Raw genomic sequence first — 25,724 nt, 5'->3', positions numbered from 1 at the left:
GGGACGATGGAAGAGATGGGACCAAGGGGAGGGACGATGGAGGAGATGGGACCAAGGGGAGGGAGGATGGAGGAGATGGGATCAAGGGGAGGGACGATGGAGGAGATGGGACCAAGGGGAGGGACGATGGAGGAGATGGGACCAAGGAGAGGGACGATGGAGGAGATGGGACCAAGGGGAGGAACGATGGAGGAGATGGGACCAAGGGGAGGGACGATTGAGGAGATGGGACCAAGGGGAGGGACGATGGAGGAGATGGGACCAAGGGGAGGGACGATGGAGGAGATGGGATCAAGGGGAGGGACGATGGAGGAGATGGGATCAAGGGGAGGGACGATGGAAGAGATGGGATCAAGGGGAGGGACGATGGAGGTGATGGGACGAAGGGGAGGGACGATGGAAGAGATGGGATCAAGGGGAGGGACGATGGAAGAGATGGGATCAAGGGGAGGGACGATGGAAGAGATGGGACCAAGGGGAGGGACGATGGAGGAGATGGGATCAAGGGGAGGGACGATGGAGGAGATGGGATCAAGGGGAGGGACGATGGAGGAGATGGGATCAAGGGGAGGGACGATGGAAGAGATGGGACCAAGGGGAGGGACGATGGAGGAGATGGGATCAAGGGGAGGGACGATGGAGGAGATGGGATCAAGGGGAGGGACGATGGAGGAGATGGGATCAAGGGGAGGGACGATGGAAGAGATGGGACCAAGGGGAGGAACAATGGAAGAGATGGGACCAAGGGGAGGGACGATGGAAGAGATGGGACCAAGGGGAGGGACGATGGAGGAGATGGGATCAAGGGGAGGGACGATGGAAGAGATGGGATCAAGGGGAGGGACGATGGAAGAGATGGGACCAAGGGGAGGGACGATGGAAGAGATGGGATCAAGGGGAGGGACGATGGAAGAGATGGGACCAAGGGGAGGGACGATGGAGGAGATGGGATCAAGGGGAGGGACGATGGAGGAGATGGGATCAAGGGGAGGGACGATGGAAGAGATGGGACCAAGGGGAGGAACAATGGAAGAGATGGGACCAAGGGGAGGGACGATGGAAGAGATGGGACCAAGGGAAGGGACGATGGAAGAGATTGGATCAAGGGGAGGGACGATGGAAGAGATGGGACCAAGGGGAAAGGGGAGGGACGATGGAAGAGATGGGACCAAGGGGAGGGACGATGGAGGACATGGGACCAAGGGGAAAGGGGAGGGACGATGGAAGAGATGGGACCAAGGGGAAAGGGGAGGGACGATGGAAGAGATGGGATCAAGGGGAGGGACGATGGAGGAGATGGGACCAATGGGAAAGGGGAGGGACGATGGAAGAGATGGGATCAAGGGGAGCCAGGATAGGGGGAAATGGGACCAAGGAGAGCCAGGATGAATGAGATGGGGCCTTTTAGCAATATTCCAGCAACATCAGGGCGGGGGACACACTGTACCCATGTCGGGGATCGAACCCTGGTCTTTGGCGTGATGAGTGAACGCTTTTACCACTAGGGTACCCGACCGCCCCTCATGCGACAAACTTAAACATGGCTAAAATATACTTGAGAAGATTAACATTACTTTCTCAGAGCTACAGATAAGCAGCATATTTGCGTAAAATACCCCCCAAAAATATTCAAAACACAAATACTTTCAATTAACTTGCATACAGAAACGCATGCATTAAATGGAAAACTCAACGTATAAAAAACAGCACGCGTAAATACCCAATGAAGCTTTTTCAGCATGCATACAAAGGAGCTAATTTCCGAAACACAATTACGAGAAAATTTACTTTCCGGGTCAAGCCTATTTATTTAGAACAGTTGTATACATCTAAAACATTATTTGATTTTTTTATTTAATCTTAAAACGTTCACTAATTTAGGGAAAAACCAAATCAAGTGATGAATAGATGAGTGAAAAAATATCGGTTACCCATGAAAAATGTCATAACCCAATTCAAATGGAAACCCTAGAGTAAAAACTCAATTGCTCAAAAAGTTATCTGGAGCTCTGCATTCTCATTACAACCAGATCCAATACGATACCTCTCTGCATCAACATCTGACAACACCTTTATCCTTAACTTTTATTGAAATTACATTGACATTTTTAATATTAATGGGGTCACGGGTGGCCCAGTCGTCTTAGGAGCCCCTGTGTTGCGTCCCTTGGACACGCCAGAAACCTATATATGGTTGTTGGTTCAAATCCCGGTTTGCCCCAATTATGTTTCTAGGTTTGTCAGCACCATACCCGTGCTCGTGGGTTTCACCGAAGTGGTAAACGTCTGAGACCTGCATCACATGAGGCTTTCCTCCCTCATAAAGCTGACACGCCGCGATATAACAGGAATACTGTTAAAAATGGCGTTAAACAAAACTCACTCACTTTAATATTAAGAGTCTTGGAGAAGAGCTCTTAGTCATCTGAAAGACAACAGAAGACACACAAGAGATCCTTAAAACACAGAAATGGCGATGATCTACCAATAATAATAAGACTGGTATTCCCTTTGTTATCAACATTGCACATTCTTTTATAATTCATAAGTCTTAATGATACCATTTCTTAATCAATATCATTACCCAGATGTCTATAGTCATTTGTTCATTTTGTAAGACATGGAACAACTTCACAAAGACAAGAGTGAGTGAGTGAGTGAGTATGGTTTTACGCCGCTTTTAGCAATATTCCAGCAATATTCCAGCAATATCACGGCGGGGGACACCAGAAATGGGCTTACAAAGACAAGAGAAGGGATGACACCATCAGCTGTTAACGCTGTCTCGATGGGCTTTCATCACGGCACTCAAGGACAGCAGGCTATCTGGACAGACTGCCCACATGTCCGAATGCTCAGATTTGGCTAGTTGTCATCATGGTGGTTTATAGAGTGGAGAGAGGAGATATAAGCAGGAAGGAATGGAAATACACATCCAGCATTAAGAAACAATACAGCAAATGACAGAGCCTGAATAACCCAGTATAAGACTTACTGTTATTGATAATGAGTGAATGAGTGAGGGTTTAAGGTTGCTTTGCTCAGTCCATCAGTAATGAGTATTCAAAGGTAATGGGAAGGAAACACCAAAACAAGCTAATTGTATTTACCGTATTGAGAAACAATGATAGACAAAATCAATCCACCTGAAGTGGCAAGAAGTAGGAACTTACAAACATTAAGGAAGCCGTTATCTGTTGTATTCATATTCTTGTAGACTTTTAAACATGTAAAATGCCAACCAATGATTTCACAACAAAAAATAGTCATTTAATAATTGATAAATATGGTATAATACAGTTATGCATTATTCCAGATACACCGTATATGATAAACTTTGTAAATACAGTGATCCCTCGATATACCGCTGTCATCGGGGTCCAAGAAACCGACCCCGCGTTCTAGGAAAGAGCATTGTACAGATATTCATTACTGAGGTTCACATACGTAATGATGGTAGTGAATGGAACAGTGGTGCAATTATTTCACAGTGGCATGGGACATGTATATCTATGTAACACTGATCGTGGACGATGATTCAAAATGCATGCGTAAAAAAATATAAATACTTTGTGTAAATTAATCAAAGTAGTGTGTATTATTTCACGACTGGATGTTATACATGTAGAATCTAAATAAGTGATGCTGGTTTTATAGTGCTAGCCCACAGAGAAACCATGTCACAATTTAACATGAATACCCAGTATACAGACACAGTATACAGACAAAGTATACAGACACAGTATACCGACCAGGCCTTGTTTTATTCCTTAATGCTGACAACAAGCAGGGTAACTACTGAATAGTACAATCTATCAACAGCTTTTGATATGACACGGCCAGGTGATCAAACACTGACCTTTACCTCTCGGGGCAGACAGTCTATCCATTAGGCCACAGCGGGAGTTAATTGGCTGAAGATGGAAGGTATCTTGTGCACTGATAAGGAGTCTGTCGGCTGTCTCACCGGTATTTAGGATCTGGCTCCAGCTGAATTTCAACTTCCTTAGTAATATTAGACCCATACCGTTAGCTTATGAAAGAGACAGCAGGTGTCTCCATTCTGCTTGTTGGTTGGTTGGTTGGTTTGTTGTTTAACGCCACACTCAGCAGTATTCCAGCTATATGACAGCGGTCTGTAAATAATCAGGTCTGGACCAGACAATCCAGTGTTTTATAACATGAGCATCGATCCACGCAATTGGGATTGATGACATGCATCAACCAAGTCAGCGAGCCTGACCACCCGATCCTGTTAGTCGCTTCTTAAAACAAGCATAGTCGCCTTTTACGGCAAGCAAGGGTTGCTGAAGACCTATTCTACCCCAGATCTTCACAGGTCCACTTGGATGGAGCTTTAACTGTAAACAATAAGGGATGCAGCTCTATTTTATGAGCTGCCATGGGAGTATCACCATAGGGCTCCAGAACACTTGACACTCACAATATACCGGGTAGTTAAAATTTACCATATACACTGCAACACAAACAGTATAATCGAAACTAATCCAAATCACCAGTTCACCACTACAACTATCTATATGCCAAGTTTGGTGATGAAATATGGTACGGTTTTCAAGATCTTCTCCGGAAACGAAATGTGACGGACGGACAGCACCCATTCCTATATCCCCCTTCAACTTTGTGGCGGGGAATAATAATGTAGTATAAGGGGAGGTAAGTTGTGTTACCATACATGTATGAGCAGTGTAAGGGGGATAACTCTAAAAGAATGTAGAGCGATATGGCAGATGAAGGCTATGTGTGGCTAGGTAAGCAGGTGCACGGTAAGAATAGAAAGAAGAGGGCAGTTTAACAGCTGGATTTATACAGTAATGAAATAAGGGGGGGTAACTTGTGTTACCATACATGTGTAGCCAAGCTCCTCACAGCGTTAGCCCGTTTGCGGAGCTCTCTATACTATCGCTGCCACCAGTCAAAGCTCCCCACTATGACAGGCGACAACAAACATGCTTGGAGTCGAACACAACGTACTGACCGTTACGTGTACAAACAAGTAACGACTGTCATGACACCGAATACTCTTACCCCTGCTTAATTATTTTCTTTGTCAATTCGAATTTCTGTTTCATTATAAACATCATGTAATTCATAAAGAAAGAATATAAGATTGAAGTTGGTTGATTTTCCGCTCATCTGCAATCTCAAACCAATCTGAGCAAACAAGCAAAAAGGTAAATTTATCTGGGAAATATGGTCAGTCGTAAACATTTCAAAATTTCACTATGATGGCACTCCCCAAGACAAAAACCAAAGCATAAACATTACCACATTTGGGGTTAAGAGGGCAAATTTCATGATTCTTGTAATGGCCGCGCCCACATTGGGGGCAGTGATGTTACCAAGGGTGTAACAATGGTGTCACGCGCTAGGGAGCTTCATGTATGGCAGTGTAAGGGGGATAACTCTAAAAGAATGTAGAGAAATATGGCAGATGAAGGCGATGCGTTGCTTGGTCAGCAGGTGCAAGGTAAGTATAGAAAGAAGGCGAGGGCAGTTAGACAGCTGGATATGTGTGTTGAATGTAGCAGCGACTTGAGTGTTCTCTGGGAAAGTTTAATGATTACAATAACATGTCTTGGGAAGTAAATTCAACTTACGATTTGTTGCCAACATAAAATTTAGCTGCAGACTTGGGGCGGAATAACAGCCTCTGAGAAGATATAGATAGATCTGTGATGCATTAAACAATAAAATGTGCACATGCAAGTATTATTAGTTATGGTGTCTTTAGTTGCTGTAAACGGTGTCATATTAGGTTAGTTGGCCTCACCCAATATGTTTTTGCTAACCTAATGTGACACCATATACAGCAACTAACGACACCACAACGAATTTATTATGCTGAAAAGTTTACACTTTCTGGTATCCATATCGCACATTTTGACTTTTATCAGAGATTTATTCATCGGTGCTAAAAGCAAAGAGCTTGACAGCCATTGCTGATGTCAAAGGGAGACCACTCTTCAAACCTTAGAGGCCAAACCTTGTTGAAAATTTTAACTAATCTTTATCAATATAGTCACAAATGTGATCTAAAAAACAGATTAATGTCCTTTCACATTACAATTAATGATGGGAAAACACAAAACAGTGTCAAATAATGAATTTCGGTACCAACATTTCCATGTGAAATATGTGAGGTGGGTGTTGGAAAATCCAAGATGGCTTTACTGACGGTATACGGTCTCATATCAGGTCAGTTTCAACCATCTTTGATTTTTAGCGACGGTATACGGGCTCATGTGGGGTCAGTAGTTCTGCTCTCTGATTGGTCAATCTCACCTTGAGGCATAATAAATGCGAATATGTGTGTGTTAGCAATTGCCATATTTTGATATATAGCATGACAAAACTGAGCAGTTACAGACGTTCGAGTTATCAATCCCTACCTAATTTCTTTCTCAAATGTAATGAAGTTTATATAACTAATCAGTGTAGACTTTACAAGTGTTAAATTATTGTCCCCCTGCGAGGATATCATAAGACCAAGTCATTCAAGTAACTTTTATATCTACCACTGTTTTAATCTTAGAATATTTGTTAAATTCAATTTTTGGCTTAGCTTGAAAACAATTGCCATCAGCTAGAGGGACTATGTAAATTCTGGTGCGGAACCATGCAGAGAATTTATATAAATATTTCGATATTCTGGTCATAATACGATATGTCTCTTGATATGCACCGAAGTTTTAAGACTTCAAGCATGTCAAGATTTGACCTTTCATGAGTTTGGAACAGTCAAATTTCTTTCATAACAACTAGACTACTAAAGTTGTTTAGCTCCAAGTGAAACTTTCTCTAACTTTCCTTCAAAACACTTTAAATTTCAAAACACCAGAAAATAATCAATGTACTTCACAGTCTGAAAAGTTAAACTTCAAGTTCTTTTTCAGAAAAATTAAAATCATATGTCAACATTGTCAGGGGACAGTGATGCCCTCAGGGTACTGACACTGTCTGCTGCTGCTGTTGAGTCACGAGTGAGTGAGTGAATGATTTGGGTTTAACCCTCTGGATGCCGAGGTTTTTTTCTGACGCACATTTTCCTAAGATCGGAAAAGTGAAGGTTGTGCGAGAATTGCGCTCACGCGGCACTGGATCTACCTCTGGATATAAAATTACACAGAAGTGGAGAATATTAAATTTCTTATTTAATGGTGTAAATTTAACTGTAAATATCAAACAGGTTTTTAAAAAAAGACACTCCTAAGTGTTGTCCGAGAATTTATTCTGCGTTGAAAAACAGTAAATTTCTCCGCTTTTTATCGTACACCGATAAAAGTACTGTGCGACAAATTTTTTTATTAAGAAGCTTTACGGAAACTGTGAGCGAACAAAATACTGCCTAATATCTGAACGACATAACTACATATCAAATGGAGTTATATGCGTATGTATAACGACATACATTTAATTCCAAAAATAGCATGCCGTAAATGACGAAAACTGATTTTTCTCTATGACGTCAAAAGGAGACAGAGAGGTTACACACGTACAAAGAAAAGGGGGCATAACTCCGCTATGCTTAGCTCTACTTTGTTGTAACTCAGGTCACTTGGTGAGAATTAGCTGTATGTGGGAACGGACAATATATTTTCGTGGTGTTTTGTTCAGGAGGAACCAAACTATTCCAACACAAATATCGATATTGAAACTGTACACGTTTAGTTATAAAATATACCCATGAGAAATGATGAAATCGTACTTCATAAAAAGGAGGTAATAGAGAAATGGATGGCCTTATCTAAGCCATAACTTAGTCCTTAGATTCCAACATTCTCCTGATTGTGTAAGTGTAATTTGACTAATGTTGCATCATTATTAATGGAGCACAAGCCTTATCATCAAATGTAATGAAATACCCTAAAAATAACACGATTCCTTTTGACGTCATGGCTGGTTTTATGTCTTTGATAACGTTGGAAAAAGACGACACTGGTATTTTGATTAATATGTATCTCCCCTAATTTTCGTTCATGGTATGGAAAATCTCGATGTGTGGAACGGAATTTGACGCTTTTTCGACAACATAAAATGACTGCTCTCACCAGGTAAATAATGTCTTGAATATGTAAACAATTAGATAGTTTATCGTGTATCTTAATTGGACAAGACACGCACCTGTTTGGCATCAGCTTACGTAATGAAATTCCGAAAAGAATATTTCAAAACAACCAAAATTATATTCAATATTGGACATATATTTGTTCATGATTATGTTATTTTTTCTTACACAATAAAAGATAAAAGGATAATCGTATACGTTTGAACCAACGGGGTACCTGGCATGGGTTTTATCTTTATACATTTTACAATTCCTGGAGAAATAAAGTACACTGTTTACTATCCTGTGATCACAATATTGAAAAAATAATGTAACCATTGATTATATAATGCAAAACGAGAGGAATAATTCGTAAATTGTTTGTGACTAACCGCACCTGGCGAATCGTTAGATATCACTGTTCTCTGTATCCAACGACATAAAAGACAAATCCAAGACCAAGACTTTTCGGGAATGTGTGCATATATTCTACCGAAAAATATTATCCATTTTGTTAAAGTAATATATTCAGTTTTAGTTATAAAATAAAATGAAACGGCTATTCATGGACATTGGTTATATGAACTTATAATATTGACTTATTACACATACCAAGAAATACGTACATGCTACAGTTACATTTACACTTCATCTTGTAACACTTGTCCAAAGGAAAGAAATATTGTAGTCGACACTATAAACCTATCACATTGTTATGTAAACAATGTTCAAACAAACAGGAGATTATCAAAGGTTCGTTCATACATGTTGTGGCCTATATGTACGTATGATTTCATTTTGAACATTGACAAATATCCAAAGTGAAATTAATTGTGTGAAATTTTTTATAAAAGACATGCAAAATATACATCATAACTGAGACTGTAAACAGCATGATACAGTGATCGTGTGCACTCTCATTCAAGGACCTTCACCTCCAAGAAATTACCAAATATATACAACAATGTTGACGTATGACATCACTACCTGTGACCCACTTTTACAAAATGGCGTGTACACTTTCAACAGTACGCGGGATTGTACGAGGGGACCTTCGTTGATTCAGGGATCATATAAACATAAATGTGACATGTAAGTAATCAGAAACATTCTGACAATCTATGTACTGTTATTTGTTGTCATAATTTTCATTGAAACAAACGGAAATAGTCAGAAATTCCGATAAATACTGTTGTCGTGCGTGATTTTGCATCAGTCATGGCGTCAACCAGAACGGTAACTTTGACAACTTCTGTTGAAAATATCAAATCATTGCAATGTATCTATTTGATATTCCCTAATTCTTCCTACGATTCTCTTCCCATGCATATTCTGAAAATGTTGAGCCAATATCTTGAACGAATAGACGAATGGATAGCTCAAAATAGGAGAATATGCTACACTGTGTAAAATCTGAATTTTGCTTTGTTTACATTTCAACCATGCGCAGTTTTTCGAGCACAGCGTTCGTTTTCACACCTAAATTATTTTGCTTAATTTCATCTAGCCACTTTGTATTGGTGACAAAGACCACTGGTCATTTGATTCTAAAATGTATGAGGAATTCAAGGATGTAGGTATCGCAGATAAGTTTGAAATATACTTGATGTTACAGGCGTCTCGTAACCGGTGCACCTGAAACGTGATTTTGTAAACACTATCCAATATGGCGGAAAGTTCACTTCTGCGTTCGTGTTTTCCTTTTTTCCAAAACATTCTAAACGAATCTAGGGTTATCTGAGACGTTTTGGAATGATCATTGGTGATTTCATAAAAGACAGATACCCGTGATCACTAATATGCTATTTTTGAAATTCATTTGTCCGAGTAAATATGCGAAATTTAGATTTCAAAACATGCTGTAAATAACGCCGTGAGTGGTGATTTAGTAATGTGTAAAAAATGGCGACATTAACGATGTACCTAATTTTCAGAGGTCATGTTCAGTACTTTTGCTTGGCCTAAAATGCCAGTGGATGATATCACAGAACAGGGAATTTCACACCTTATTCAAAACTGTAAAGTGTAGTTGTGTGGGTGATGTATTTTGAATTTTATTCGACTTCAAAGTGAGGGCTGTAGAGGAGGGACATATATGTCCCTCTGGCATCCAGGGGGTTAACGCCGCTTTTAACAGTATTCCAGTTCTATCACTGCGTGTCAGCTTCATGTGGGAGGAAAGCCCGAAGTGATGCAGGTCGCAGACGTTTACCACTTCGGTGAAACCCACGAGCACGGGTATGGTGCTGACAAACCTAGAATCATAATCGGGGTGAACCAGGATTCGAACCCACAAACATAGATTTCTGGCGTGCCCAAGGGACCCAATTTTTAACTCTGCACAGCGAATCATGGTGCCTTAGACAACTGGGCCACAACTGTGCATTACTGTGTGTATTTTCCCTTTAACTCAGCCAGAAATAGAAATCAGCTGTGCACACTTTCTACCGGTGATTCAGTTAAAAAGTACACAATGATACAATTTCAAAGAATTTGGATGCATTGGTCGGAAGAAATTGTATCTGAAATTATTGTTTTATCGGGAATAATATAAATCCAATATCGTGATATTTTAGTTGAAGCTATTACTATATATAAAATTAATTTCCCCATTGTTTTAACATTACAAGGGCATTTTATCTGTACCCCGTCTACTAAAGCTTTTGAGTTTAGTTCTAACCCTGCTACATCAGTAATCCCTGTGTTATGTGCAAATTGTCTTGCTTTCTTTGGCTGAAATAATACTGTGGCTGCTTCGAGATTATATGCACGTTCCCATTATGTTTCACAGCAATACGTCATTAATTTATGTAAAATCATGACAGTCAGAGATCTGAGATTTTATCTATTTAGTTTATGCATCTGTTTCAACGTTCAGCCTTGGTTTTGTCAGGTGCAAGTAGGTTTTTATGTCAACATACACCTGGTGCAAGTTACATCAGGGTGGACTTAAGGAACTTGATTTAACTAACTCATTGTAGATTGTATTGTATTGTATTGTCTTGTCTTGCAAGTTACACACAAGTCAGATCATAACACTCATTCTCTGGAAAGCATTATCAAAGAATTCACATCATCATTTATTCATTATCACAGACTTTATGATTACCATTTCACGGGTTTTAATGATTCTTAAGATGTCTGTAGATAGTCATTTGATAATCATTTCACATCCCAGAACATGGAACATCTTCACAAAGACAAGAGGATGACACCATCAGCTGTTAACGCTGTCTCGATGGGCTTTCATCACAGCACTCAAGGACAGCGGGCTATCTAGACAGACTGCCCACATGTCCGAATGCTCAGATTTGGCTAGTTGTCATCATGGTGGTTTATAGAGTGGAGAGAGAGAGAGAGGAGATAGAGGCATGAAGGAAGGGAGACATACATCCAGAATTTAGAGACAATACAGCAAATGACAAAGCTTGAATATCAATAACAGGCTCACTGAGTGAGTTTAAGGTAGTTTGCACAATTCTTCAGTATTCAGGGTAATTTAGCAATATCCACCATTTCCTAAGTTGAGTGAGTTGGGTTTAACACTGCTTTTAACAGTATTCCAGTTATATCACGGTGTGTCAGCTTAATGTGGGAGGAAAGCCCGAAGTGATGCAGGTCTCAGTCGTTTACCACTTCAGTGAAACCCAAGAGTACGGGTATGATGCTGACAAACCTAGAAACATAATCTGGGCGAACCAGGATTCGAACCCACAACCATAGGTTTCTGGCGTGCCCCAAATGACGTAACTCTGCACAGCGAATCGCGGCGCCTTAGATGACTGGGCTACCCGTGCCCCCTCCCTACTAAGTTTAGTAGATCGCTGAGTTGGAGATTTGTGTGAGGTGCTCTTAATACAGCCTGGTGTAAATAAAAACTTACGTGAATCTTCTGAAAACAATAGTCATCAGGAAATGAAAAATTCCCTCGATCTAGTGCAATTCGGAAATGGAGTTTGGCTACTTATTCCCTACTTTGGTTCATTGCCATTGGATACCTCCAGTTCAGAAAAGAAAAAACCCAATACTATTCAGTAGTATTCAATATCCCAAATCATCAAAAGGCCCCAGTTCACCACTAGACTGATCTGTATAGCAAGTTTCAACAAGAGGACAAAGTCACTGCTATCCTCCATTATGGTAAATACTTGCCGTGAATATGTCAACTAGATATATATATATATATATATTTGTTGCCATGGGAACCCGATTTTGTCAAAAATCCAAAACTATCAAAAGGTATCAGGTCACCAGATAGGCTGTGCCAAGCTTGGTGAAGAAATATTGGATGTTTTTTTCAAGATCTGCTATTGAAACAAGCAGTTCCGCCATTTCCAGTTTAAGTCGAAGTTGTTGCCATGATAACTCGAAAAACATATTTTTCAAAAATCCTAAACTATCAAAAGGCACCAGTCCAGCACTAGGCCTATCTGTGTGCCAAGTCTGGTGAAGAAATATTGTATGGTTATCAAGATCTGCTCTGGAAATGACAGACTGACAGTGTCCATTTTAATACCTGTGCAAAGCGCGTTGCTGGGGGAAAGAAATATTCAACGGTTTAGGAGTTCTGCTCCGGAAAAGGAAAAAGGACAGACGCCTGGACAGACATGCTGATCTCTGTATCTCCCCGTTTTTCAAAAAGCACATGGTAAAGCAACTTTGGATGATGATTTACCTGTTTTACACTTAATGTATTGAAATAATCAATTGTCAAGCATGGAACAATATCAACTAGATTGATATTTTTCTTGTCATTGATGTTTTGACCACAGACAAATACAATGACACCCTTCACCTGAGTGAGTGAGTGAGTGAGTTAAAATTTAACGTCGCATCGGCATTATCCCAGCCATATAGCGACGAGACCAAGTTAATATATTTACAATTTAGTCATTGATGCAAAGTTTTGTTTAAAAACCTTCACCTGAGGCTACCCTTGTGTCAGACTTCCAGCGGGTTTTCTTGTTCAGTTTAAACTCGAGCCTCTCACCAGAAGGGATGGTCCTGGAAAACACAATGTTATACTCAGGGATTTACCTAGGATTGCAAACTAAGTGCCCTTGACAAGCAAATAGTGGAAAAAGATAAATATATTATTTAAAATTGGGATATTTTTATATTCATATTTTCTGCAAGTCAGATATTTTTACCACTGCATTCAATAAAAAGTTAACTCAACAAAGCCATAGTAGAAGTGGGATTTCTTTTATTTCCCATTTGGGAATGTTTACTGACATTTGCTGCAGGCTTTGGGCATAAATTTATAATAGATCTCTGATCTAGTAAAATCCTTGATACACTTCATAGATTCTAATATGTGAAGATCTGATATAAGTATTATTATTCCCAAGTGCAATTGTGTCAATATTTTCTCAGGAGATAATTTGCTCTAGAATCTTGAGGAAAACATTTATGAGAAAGATAATAATTAGTTAATAATTTACAATGCAGATATGAAAAGAAGCTCAATTCATAATTCTCATCAAATGCCATTGTTACTACTAAGCCAAAATTAAACCTTTATAAACAATGGCACCTGTAGGACCAGCTAAATGCACATAGGAAAAAAACACCCTTCCACTTGAACACTGCCAATCCAATCTAAACATTTCACTGACTCTAATTCCTAATGAATAAAAAGTTACCTTTTCTAAAAACACCCACATCTCTTCTACACAGGACCATGTGTTGATGTCACTGACGTCTGAGTTTATAGAACATTGATTACATGATCATGTGCTTCAGCTCGTGCATTACGTGAAAATCATGGCACGCATGTCTGCTGTCAATAATACGCATGTAATAGAGTTATCTCCCTTAAGTCCCTTCTCTTACACAACTTAGAAGGACAGCAGGTCGAGTTGCCCTCTTCTCAGGGTCAATTCTTGGACATCCAATGGTTTACTTGTGCCAAATATGTAAATTAGTAGATCTAGATGTTGTTTTGGATGATTCTAATTGACATATGATGATTTATATTTTCGTCAGCATATATCAATGATATATTTATTTTTTAGACATCGATTGGTGATATAGCCTAAAATATAACATTTTATCAATATTTGTATCTAGCACAAAGAAAGAAATAGAATTATGTAGGGAGATTAAAATTGCTTGCAGTTTTTAAATGGCATACCCAGGAGATAAGCAGACGTATTTCCTTGATCACATTTCAATAATTTTTATTGAATAAATTGGTTCATGCATCTCGCGTTTGGGGCAAGTTTTCATTCTCGAAATAGTCACGCTTCTACTCCTGGCCAAGTGGTAGGGCCCGGATTAGCGATCAGTAGTGCTGAAAGAGTTATCGTTCTTGCCGCACCTATTGTCGTAACTAATAAGTCACGCCAATATATTCCAAGGGGTGCATACATATTGGAGATCCAAGTACGGCTTTGGGTTATGTTGATTTTATAGTTCCTATTTTTTAAAGTAACTAAACCTACTTTTATACAGAAACTATGTCGTGAAATACGGAGACGCGCGACCTTTTTATGACAGCCGGAATCCGCATGCTAATTCCAACCTGAATTTTAAGGACATCGAGGACAGCTGGTCAGAATGAATATTCGCTGTGCCACTGTGAGTAATATCGTAAAGACTATATATGTATGTTTGTTTAACCGTGACTTGGGAACTATCGATTCTCCCTTCAAAGCGATTATGTGTATTTTCTATCAGCCGCCCAGTATTCGCGCATTGGAAAAGCATTTTGTTCTAGTTTTTGCTGCGGATTAAGTTGGTTGGTTTGTTGTAGCACTCAGCTATATGATGGCGGTCTGTAAATAATCGAGTCTGGACCAGACAATCCAGTGATTAACATTATGAGCATCGATCCACGCAATGTGGGATCGATGACATGCATAACCAAGTCAGCGAGCCTGACCACCCGATCCCGTTAGTCGTGGATTAGGCCGAAGTATGAAACAAGTGGCCACAAACACTCATAATTGGCACACTACCGAAGACAAACATCGGTCGAAATCTAATTCGTAATAACTTGTAATTACAACGAGCGCCTTACGACTACAAGAAGTCATTTATGTTTATTGATGATCGTGATACTTTGGGGGGGGTCATACTATGTAGCCTTGTAGTCCCTAGAAATCCACTTTGAATTATGTGAGGACTTCAGAACAGGGCACGTTGTCAATGATTATGAACATACTGAACACAGATTAGCATTTTTTGTGAAAAATAGATATGTTTGCTATTTGTAAGAATAAACACATTAATGTATAATGCAAGTCTATGCAAAAACGTTTTGAGTCCATGTCTACTGTACTAGCATGTCTGGCCTGAGCAGTTTTAAATTAGCATCATATTCAGTTGATTTGGGTACTAAGTTGCAGACTGTAATGCTATTAATTGACATTATTATTAATGTTTGATCACATTTTTTTATACCATGGTTACTCATGACCATGTGTATTGGTACATTTGCAATTGAAGTAAAGTCATCATGTTCATGTTGCTATGGTAACACTTTGCTTGATGTTGCAGCCGGATGACTTGATGAACATGCAGCATTGCAACCTGCTGTGTCTGCCAGAAAACTATCAGATGAAATACTACTTCTATCATGGACTCTCATGGCCACAGGTAATACACTATAATTATATGCATTTTTATCACCCTCTTTCTTTCTTTGTTGTTTAACACCACACTCAGCAATATTCCAGCTGTATCATCATATGACAGCAAATAATTGAGTCTGGGCCAGACAATCCAGTGATTGACACCATGAGCTTCGATCCACGCAATTGGGATACAATGACATGCATCAACCAAGTCAGCAAGACCACCTGATCCCGTTAGTTGTTGTCTTACAACAAGCCTTGGTTGCTGAAGACCTATTCTATTCTGGAGATTCACGGGTCGCATTTGTATCAAATTGTGGTGAAGTGAATGAATCCTTTTCAGGTTAAGATTAAAATACCAAACAAGTATAAAAAAATATGCCAGAATGTTAAGGGGTTCTTTATCATAACCTGATAACCTGTTACCGATAAAGGTTCTAACACGAATGGTTCCCAAAATTCAACTCCAAGGGCACCCTTTTAAACACTGCATGACTGAGTACCAGTAGGGTGAGTAATAGGTCGGCAGCAGTCTATGCTGGTCATAAGCCTTGTGGTCTGACTCAGCAGTTTGAATTGTTTTTTGTTCTTTCAATCTATCCAGTGTCGTCGTAAAATGAAGAATCAAATATACTCACCGCCCAAATCATAGAAACATACAGAACAGTATGTACGTTTAGAAGAGATGTTTCCAATGTGTACCACTTAATCACAACCTTAACAATCAGTCAAGTGTTACCACAGCATGTCTTGATTTCGAAACTTTACATGCTAATTTTTGCACGAGACAAATGGTGTATCTTGAGTCATAGATCTATGATGTAACTTGAGTGTCAGTTCACACAACATACCAGTATGTTCTTTTGTGCATCAAATCAATAAATCTTATATCTCTTGTATATGAGTAATTCTTTGTATAGAAACCAACATATATGGTATTCGTGTTTATTTGGGCAATGTGTATGATTCCCAGTTTTAGTCTAGATCAAGATCCTTTTAAATAGAACTACTAATAGTAGTGACTAGAACATTTACCATTTATAACCAGTGTTTGAAATAATTTTGAAACCCAACAAGACAGTTAGGCAGGTGACCATTAAATGTTGCCTGCCTATCTTCAAGGTGACTTGCCCTCATTCAGACCTGTGGAGATCCGGCGTAGAATAGGCCTTCAGCAACCCATGCTTGCTGCAAAAGGCGACTATGATTGTCGTAAGAGGCAACTAACAGGATCGGGTGGTCAGGCTTGCTGACTTGCTTGATGCATGTCACCATATCCCAATTACGTGGATCGATGCTCATGATGTCAATCACTGGATTGTCTGGTCCAGACTCAATTATTTACAGACCGCCGTCATACAGCTGGAACATTGCTGAGTTGCGGTGTTAAACAACAAACATCATTCACTAACTAATAATGCATCCTCTTGTGTAATACAAAACGGTCATATGTCTTCTTTCTTTATTAATGAAAGAGGTTGCAGACAAGGAGACCCAATATCACCATATCTTTTTCTTTTTGCTGTGGAAATCTTAGGCTGTATGATAAGAGACAATAAGAACATAGGAATTGTATTGAATGAGAAAGAGTACAAATTAGGTCAGTATGCAGACGACACACAATTATTCTTAAACGGAGAGGCTGACTGCCTGTATGCAGCAATAAATATACTTGATTGTTTCTTTAAAATGTCTGGACTTAAAATAAATATTGATAAAACAAAAGCCATATGGATCGGGTCGAAAGCAGGGAGCTTAACAAATATTTGTGAAGACTTAAAGTTAGACTGGCATGTAGGCAATTTTGAAGTGTTGGGAATTATTCTCAACCCCCATTTGCAAGATCTATGGGTTATCAATACCCGAAAAAGACTTGAAACAATAAATAGGTTATTGGCAAACTGGAGAAGAAGAAACTTGACTCTTATAGGTAAAATTACTGTTATCAAGTCATTGGCTCTCTCAACTCTTGTCCATATTTTTATGGCACTGCCAAACCCCCCAGAAGATTTTATTACAAATTTAAATAAAATTTTGTTTAGTTTCTTATGGAATAATAAACCAGATAAAATTAAAAGGCAAAATCTGAAAAAAAAAATATGCTGATGGTGGGCTTAGAATGGTGGACATTAAAATATTTATAGAATCACTAAAATTATCTACTTTAACATGTGTTTAAGAAAGTATTTAAAAAAGAGTACATGTGATAATCCTTCAGTTTTTTCTTTCACTGATATGATAAATTTAGGAGTCAATGCTGATAAATATTTATGTGTGAAAAACCCTTTTTGGAGAGATTTTTTAAATGTTTGGGGAAATTACGGCAGAAAATTTACAACAAATTCAGAAAGGATCTCCGAAATTCTATCACAGCCCCTATGGCTAAATCACCAATTTAAACATGAAAACTACATAATTAAAAATTGGTTTAAAAAGGGTATAGTGACAATTAAGGACTTATGTAATGAGAATGGATTTTTGCCATTTGAAATATTAAAAGTACGTTATGATATACAGGGTACAATATTAGATTATAATAAGGTTAAACTTAGTATACCTAAAGAATGGAGAGACACTGTCAATCATTATATCAAAATACCAATATATGACTTAAATCTTAGTCCACAATTGAGGGATATATCTATACCCGTTCAAGGATCTAGGTACTTTTATGATAAACTAATTACAATAACAAAACCACCCTTAGTAAATGGAAAATGGCAATCTCTTTTTGATAATGATATTCAATGGAAAGAAGTTTACTCAAATTTCAGAAAATGTACTAAAGATACTAAATTGATTGACTTTCAGTTTAAGTTTATCCACAGAATAATTTACACCAAAAAGGAATTATTAAGAATGAAACTAGTTGATAATGATATTTGCTCCTTTTGTGACTTAAATGGCGAAAACCTTATACATGTATATTGGGAATGTGAATATGTTAAACACTTTTGGAGCAAACTGGAAACCTTTTTAAACCTTGACACAAATACTAGGATCTCACTTACCAAATACTCAGTTATTTTTGGATTCGACAAAAATAAACTTTTACTTAATCATATTATAATATCCAGTAAAAGATATATATATATATCAAGTATTAAGGGTGAGAAACCAATTTTTGATAATTTTAGGAAAATCCTAAAAGAGACAGCGATGATTGAAAAATTCATTGCCACCAAAAACAATGGTCTATTGCAATTTGAACGAAAATGGGGAAAAATCCTACACAGATTAATATAATAATCATGCCCTGTACAATAAGGCTATAGATCAGCTATGCCTCAAATAGCAATACTACCATAATTGTTTTAGTTATATCTGACTATCGGTACAACTTTTCATGCTCTTCTTGAGGCATATCATGTGTGTGTGTGCGTGTGCGTGTGTGCGTGTGCGTGTGCGTGGGTGTGTTTCAATTATGCATGCTATATTTATATCACAAGAAATGTACATCTATGTAACGTATTTTCACTACAATTGACTAAACCTACTGTGTAACCTCTGAACCTGATGTACAACTCTTTGAAAGGAATAAAAAATGTCACAAAAAACAAACATCATTCAGACGTTATAAATATTGATTAGTTGCAAAACATTAGAGACAAATCACATCTTGATTCAGTTAAATAATGCAAACAATTACTTGAGAATCTACAAGGAGTTGAATAAAACAGAATACGTAAGTAGTCTTAAAATTATCTGCCAGACAGTCCGGCAGATGGAGGAAAATTTCATGTGGCCCAACAGGAAAGGTACCAGCCACGGGCAGGCGGACAAGCAGTTAATTCGGACACTGTTTATAAGATCTACATGATACCAGTTATTTTTTTAATTCCTGTTGTTTTGTCTTCCAGCTGTCATATGTAGCCGAAGATGAAAATGGAAAGGTTGTGGGATATGTCCTAGCGAAAATGTAAGTATCTCCATTGCTCACTGTCAAGTGTGAGAATCACTGTTTTATCTTTCACTCTTACAAGGACAACAGAAAATAGGACTGATGCTCTCACATGCTTCTGGATGATGTATGTGCACAAGGGACCAGTATGATGCTCATATACAAAACCTATAACAATAATCATGATAGTGGCAATTCAGAATCTTCTATCTAAAATCATGTAAATATCCTGGTGTCTTCACCAAAATCACTGCCTGGGTATGGTAAGATTTGTACTTATTGTGGGCATGCGTATGTTCATTGTTGTTGTTGTCGTTGTTGTTGTTGTTGCTGCTGTTGTTGAGTACAACGTGTGATATATTTAGATAGATCTCTTTGTAGGGAGGAGGACCCGGAGGACTCGGTGCCGCACGGACACATCACATCACTGGTAGGTAACCATGGTAACCACTCACAGTGCACACAGTCTGTGGAATACAACGCAGCCATTCTTTCTTATTTTCATCACGTCATACCTAAAACAATTTTTGTTTAAATTTGTAATCATTATTACTGCTGAAAATACTTGGTCAACCATAGAAATAATTATGGATTGACTTCAATATGTTTTGGGGGTATAAACGTTAAAATGAGGCACACTGTCTTTTGAATTTAAATTAAATTTAATTTGAAAGTGGAGAAGTATGGTAGCCAAGTGGATGGGGTATTGCTTATCATGCTAAAGGCATGAGTTTGATTCTCCATGTGGTACAATGTGCAAAACGCCTTCCCTCTGCCATGATTTGCTGAACATGCATCAACTGAGGATGTTAGATCTTGTTGTTTTCTGTCCCAATAAACACGATAACTGTGTCCTAACCTGTAACCTTTCCGGCTGTTGTGGTAACTGAATTTGACGAAGAACTAATCGAAATAGCTAACTACTGATTGGATGTTGATTAACATGGGTGTCTGCCTTTCTTCAACTCCAATATGGGGCGGTCGGGTAGCCTAGTGGTTAAAGCGTCAGCTCGTAACGCCGAATACCCAGGTTCGATTCCCGATTTGGGTACAATGTGTGAAGCCCATTTCTGGTGTCCCACGTTGTGATATTGCTGGAATATTGCTAAAAGCGGCGTAAAACCATACTCACTTAACTGCAATATGGTTATCCAAGGGAATTAACCCTGCCCCCCTCAATCGTTTCTACACTGGCTTGTTAACTATACAATCACTTCAGCAGTTTCCTGTAAACCTTTGTAAACTGCTTGAAGGAAGTTAAAGAACACCTAATTCTATAAGGAAGAGAGTTTGTGGATGTCAACTTCTTTATTATGAGGAGCACAATGTTTCAGAGTATATGCTTCATCTGATGAAGGAGTAGGCATATACTCCGAAACATTGTGTTCCTCCTAATAAAGAAGTTGACATCCATAAATTCTTTTCCTCATGTGTATCACTTCTAAATGTCTCAAAGACTTGACCTTATTCCATGACATGAACAGTTGGAAAAAGAAATCTATGGCCTGAGCAGGAAAATGTGTTCAGTTTCTTTGAGACATGTTTGAATGCAATTTTGATTGTAATATTGCACTTATTATTTTTTATGAAAATTTATTTACAAGTGTTATTTTCAAAAACAATTAAGGAAAAGTTTTTTATAATTCATGCACAGAACCCTACTGTAAACATTGCAGTCTGTATTGTTAATATTTGTAACCTATGAAACATGTTACAATCATTCTACCACTTCAACATGATCAAGTACGGTCAAGTCCCGTTAATCCGACATTGTTGGTTGCATATGATTATGTCGTATTAACAAGTATGTCGGATAAACAAAATTGATATTGAGGTAATCTAGCCATGTGATTAATCCTGTTTTGTTTATTTAAAGCAGTAATTGTTTATTGTTAAGCAAGTTTATCTCTGAAGCCGGTGAAATATGAAGCTACTTGCCGACTCGTCTCACATCAAAACACGTGTCTGTGTACTCGCGGGCAGATGACCATGGAGTACGCTGATCACTGTGTCGGATTAACGAGACTGTTTAATGCGTGATTTCAGCATTTCGTTGCAAATTAGGTGTGTCGGAGTCGGAGTGCGAGACTGTCGGATTAACAGGTCTAAATAGCACTGATTAAATTGGTTCCCATCATTTGTGTCGGATAAAGCCGATTGTCGGATTAACGAGTGTGGGATTAATGAGACTTGACTGTATGTCAAATGTATCGTTTGCAATGCAAATAAGTGGGATGCAAATACTAGCCTGACTGGGAGTGTTTACATGTAAATGCACATGGTATTATGTCTGAAGTATTTTCCATGAACCCGTATCTTGGAAAGATGTTATACTTTTACCATGGTTACTGGAAGTGGTATTAATGTTCCTGTGTCCCTGTAGGCTGTGAAGCGGTCACACAGACGACTCGGCCTGGCCCAGAAGCTGATGGACCAGGCATCCCGTGCAATGGTGGAATGTTTCAACGCTCAGTACGTCTCCCTCCACGTCCGGAAAAGCAACAGAGCTGCTCTACATCTCTACACAAACACTCTCAAGTTTACGTAAGTCAATGGGTTACCACTGTTAGACGTCATTTTCAGATTTTGAGGTAATTTTAATTCCAGTTTGAAACAAATTTTTGATTTCAGTCTAGTTTATAAACCATCTTCCCGGGGCAAGAGAGTAAACTGACTTTAAAAGTCCAGTTTCCACCCCTGCCGAACTAGGCTGATATTATGGAGTAATATTTTGGCGGGACTAGCGAGTCTAATTAAAATCGTGCAAAAAAATTGAAATCTGGTTCGTAAACTGTCGGACGATTGCAGGTTTTGCAAAGCATGTGCCCTGCCAACTTGTTGTCAACAGATATTTTCCAAATCTTTTCATGTTTTTAATCAAGGTTTGATGACTTCACGATGTAAGACCTGTTTTATTGCAATATACATCTTGATAATTGATCAGATCGTCTTGACTTGGCGCCACCATTTTGTTTGAAGCAAATGCAAGTGATACGAGAGGTGGAATCTGATTGGTCCATAGGAGAGGCTTAGAAATAGAAGTGACATAACTTGTAATAGACACTGGTTGTGCTATGATTAAGCCCAGGAATTCCAGCCTAGTTCGGCAAGGGTGGAAAGTGGACTTTTAAAGTCAGTTGACTCTCTTGCCTCGGGAAGATGGTTCATAACATGGTATCTTTGTCTCCATGTTTGGATTATGTAAAAACCTAGGGATCTTTTTTTAATTGGGGGGAGGGGAGGAGGAGAGGAGGCATTGATCGGGGTGTCAGAGGTTTTTTGTGCACTATTGTACTGAAAATAATGACTCTCCTCTAATGTTTGTCATATTTTTTGGATGACCCTCTCCTTGTCCTCGTACATTTTTTCGTGACCCTCCCAAAACAGACAAAATACAAAATCACTTTTTTTCCCATTATCCTCCCAAAATGTCTGTATTAATTTTATGACCCCCTCCTGGAGATTGTCCTCCCCTGATTCCGTTTGACCCACCCACCTCTATACTCTGATGATAATCACTGGATTGTCTCGTCCAGACTCGATTATTTACAGACTGCCATCATATAGCTGGAATATTGCTGAGTGCGTGTTAAACAACAAACTTACTCACTGACACACATGCCTGTTGCAGGATCAGCGAGATCGAGCCCAAATACTATGCAGATGGAGAGGATGCCTACGCCATGAGACGAGATCTTTCGGAGTTTAGAGAAAGAGTAAGTCATCCATGTCTGTCTGGACTTCAGTTTCAAAACAAGGTGTCAATTTCAGACGTAATCCTTGACCAGCGTTAGAAATTGGCACTTGTCCTGTAGTCCTTACCAAACTGCCCAATGGTTAAGGTATCCTAAGGACTAGTAGAAATTGGCCCATTTTAAGGGTTTTGCTATATGTTATCATTATAAGGACTAGTGGACAAAAACTGTTAGTTTCTACCGCTGTTGACTTAAGATTGTGTTGAAAAGCCTTGAAAATGTTTTCAAAGTTAAACTCTCTTGAAGTCTGTAAAAAATATAGTGAAGAAAACAGCTTGTATACAATATGCTTAAAGTCAGTTATCTGCTTGCTAAGGGGACCGATATTGCGATAAATTCACAGAGAGGACATGAAGCATACCACGTTTTCCTTTGCAAATGGCATGATGGTGTTTGCTAGGTGAAGTGTGACAAGATTTGGGGCAGTCAGCATGGTGGGAAGGTTCCTTTACAGGACCAGTAGCATCGCCGCCGCCAGTGTGCAAGCATTTACATTTTTCTATTATGTTCTTCAGAATGCCATTCTAGCCATTTGGGAAAAGATTTACGACTGATTCACCTTGTCTCAGATGAATTTACGTTTGTTTGTTTGTTTGTTTGTTTGTTTGTTTGTTTGTTTAGTCAGATTGGTTTGGTATTGCAGGCTAATGGAATAGCTGCCAACTTCTCCCTTACATGATCACCAAATCAATGACATGGTAGTTGAAATGGAACAGAAATTGAGGTTGACGAACAAACAAAACAATTTTGCTGGGGGAAGAGTATTCAGTGTCACAACATCCCTTGTTTGTAAACGACCACCTCCGTGGTCTAGTGGTAGAGCGTCCGCCCGGAGAGCCGAAGTTCCGGGGTTCGATCCCCAGGCGTCATACCAAAATATGTTAAAAGGGGGTACTTGTTGTTACCCTGTCTGGCGCTGGGCATTAAGGGATTAAAACAAGGACTGGTCGGCTCGGAGTCAGTATACTGTGTCTGGGTGGGGCATTCATGTTCAACTGCGGCATGGTATCTCAGTGGGCTAGCACTATAAATCGGCATCAGTCCAGAGTAGTACAAGCAGCCACGTGCATGCACGTTGCTGTATAAGTGCAATAATCTTTGCCGCGATGTTAAACCCAATTTCACCTCACCTCACCTCACCTCACCTCACCTCACCTCACCTCACCTCACCTCACCTATTTATAAACATAACGGTCATGCAGTTGTGAGGTCAATTCCATGCATGGCTGTAAGCCACCTAGCACAGTAGGGAGCTGTGATGAGTGACAGTGATTGCAAGCTCCTCACAGCGATAGCCCATTCTGGGATCTCTCTATACAATCACTGCCACCAGTCAAAACTCCCCACTGTGATTGGTGGCCACAACCATGCTTTGAGTTCAACTCTCAACTGACTGACACCATATGTTTACAAACAAGCGATGACTGTCATGACGCAGAATACTCTTAACCCAGCTAAATTATTGTGTTCGTTTGTTAATTTGAATTTTGGTTTCATTTCAACTGTCCTGTAATTGGTAAAGTAAGAATGTAAGGGGAGTTGGTTGATTTTCCGTTCATCTGCAGTCTCGAATCAATCTGATTAAACAAACAGAAAGGTAAATTCATCTGGGAAATCTGGTCAGTTATAAACCTTTTCAAAATCAATATGATAGCATTTCCAAAGGCATAAACAAAAATAAAAAACTTTACATTTGGGGTTAGAGGGCAAATTTCAAGAGTCTTGTTATGGCTGCTTCCACAATGACGGCAGTGATGACGAAGGTGTCATGCTGAGAAGGAGCTTGGTTTAATCCATGGGAAGGAGCCTTGAACTTTCTATACATACCCTGTGTTCAAAGCATTGTTAAATTTAACCCACTCATTATAACAAAGTATAAGGGCTTGCGTAGGTATTTCCTAATGTTATTGAACTACTTGCCTTATTTGTGTCGTTTCTATATATTTGTATATTTATTTTTCAGTATGGAGTTAAACAAGAAATAGAAGGAAATACATCATAGAATTTCTGCATCATCAAGAATATGTGTTTGTGTGTGTATGTAAAAACGAAAAACCATCAAAATAAACTGTATATAGATCTGTATGTGTTTTGTTCACTGTGTGCACGGAGGGGAAGTTAAGGCTGTCACTGAATTACACTAGAGTCGTCTCCCCCTGGACCATGTTGCACCTTGTCAATTATGCCTTGTACATATTGTCAGAAATGTGTGTAACGCAAGAGTTATCTCCCCTTGAACATTGTAGCCAGCCATTCATGCCTCATACATATTTTTACATATGCCCAGGTGTGATTATGGAAATGAGGAGTCTCTGGACTTGCAAGTCACTGGTGGTTGGGTTCTATCGCCTTCACATCTAGTGGTAGAACATCTGAGGAGAGCGGAAGGTTGGGGTTCGATGCCCTGCTGCGTCATACCC

At 39.1% G+C, this 25,724-nt stretch overlaps 2 protein-coding genes across 3 annotated transcripts; one reads left to right on the top strand and one right to left on the bottom strand.

Moving 5' to 3' along the window:
* Positions 1–379: 379 nt before the first annotated feature.
* On the bottom strand, positions 380–1,300 carry LOC125383498 (vegetative cell wall protein gp1-like; the record flags this gene model as incomplete). Its single annotated transcript, XM_048401820.1, has 1 exon — positions 380–1,300. A coding segment is annotated over one exon (921 nt), but the record flags the coding sequence as incomplete, so codon positions are not given.
* Positions 1,301–14,502: 13,202 nt separating this feature from the next.
* LOC124146550 (N-alpha-acetyltransferase 10-like) lies at positions 14,503–25,385 on the top strand. Of its 2 annotated transcripts, none has more exons than XM_046516885.2 (7): positions 14,503–14,650; positions 15,572–15,670; positions 19,509–19,567; positions 19,931–19,979; positions 21,933–22,093; positions 23,181–23,265; positions 25,268–25,385. In XM_046516885.2, exons 1-7 carry the CDS (start codon positions 14,630–14,632, stop codon positions 25,304–25,306), a joined length of 513 nt encoding a protein of 170 aa, XP_046372841.1. In that variant the 5' UTR covers positions 14,503–14,629; the 3' UTR covers positions 25,307–25,385. The 2 variants fall into 2 exon arrangements, with proteins under 2 accessions (XP_046372841.1, XP_046372839.1); XM_046516883.2 differs by having other exon boundaries at positions 19,919–19,979.
* The last annotated feature ends 339 nt before the right edge of the window (positions 25,386–25,724 follow it).

Source organism: Haliotis rufescens, unplaced genomic scaffold (genome assembly GCF_023055435.1).
Source record: "Haliotis rufescens isolate VD_foot unplaced genomic scaffold, xgHalRufe1.0.p SCAF_23, whole genome shotgun sequence".
In the NCBI taxonomy this organism is placed as follows: Eukaryota; Metazoa; Mollusca; class Gastropoda; order Lepetellida; family Haliotidae; genus Haliotis; species Haliotis rufescens.
The sequence above is the reverse complement of the archived record's forward strand: the minus strand, read 5'-3'. Positions and strand labels throughout refer to the sequence as shown.

Excerpts from the sequence above, each read along its gene's own strand:
- LOC124146550 (XM_046516883.2), top strand. The coding sequence starts at position 14,630 with ATGAATATTCGCTGTGCCACT. Across the intron at positions 15,671-19,508 it reads ATGGACTCTCATGGCCACAG|CTGTCATATGTAGCCGAAGA; the intron begins GTAATACACTAT and ends TTTGTCTTCCAG. Across the intron at positions 23,266-25,267 it reads TTTCGGAGTTTAGAGAAAGA|TATGGAGTTAAACAAGAAAT; the intron begins GTAAGTCATCCA and ends TTTATTTTTCAG.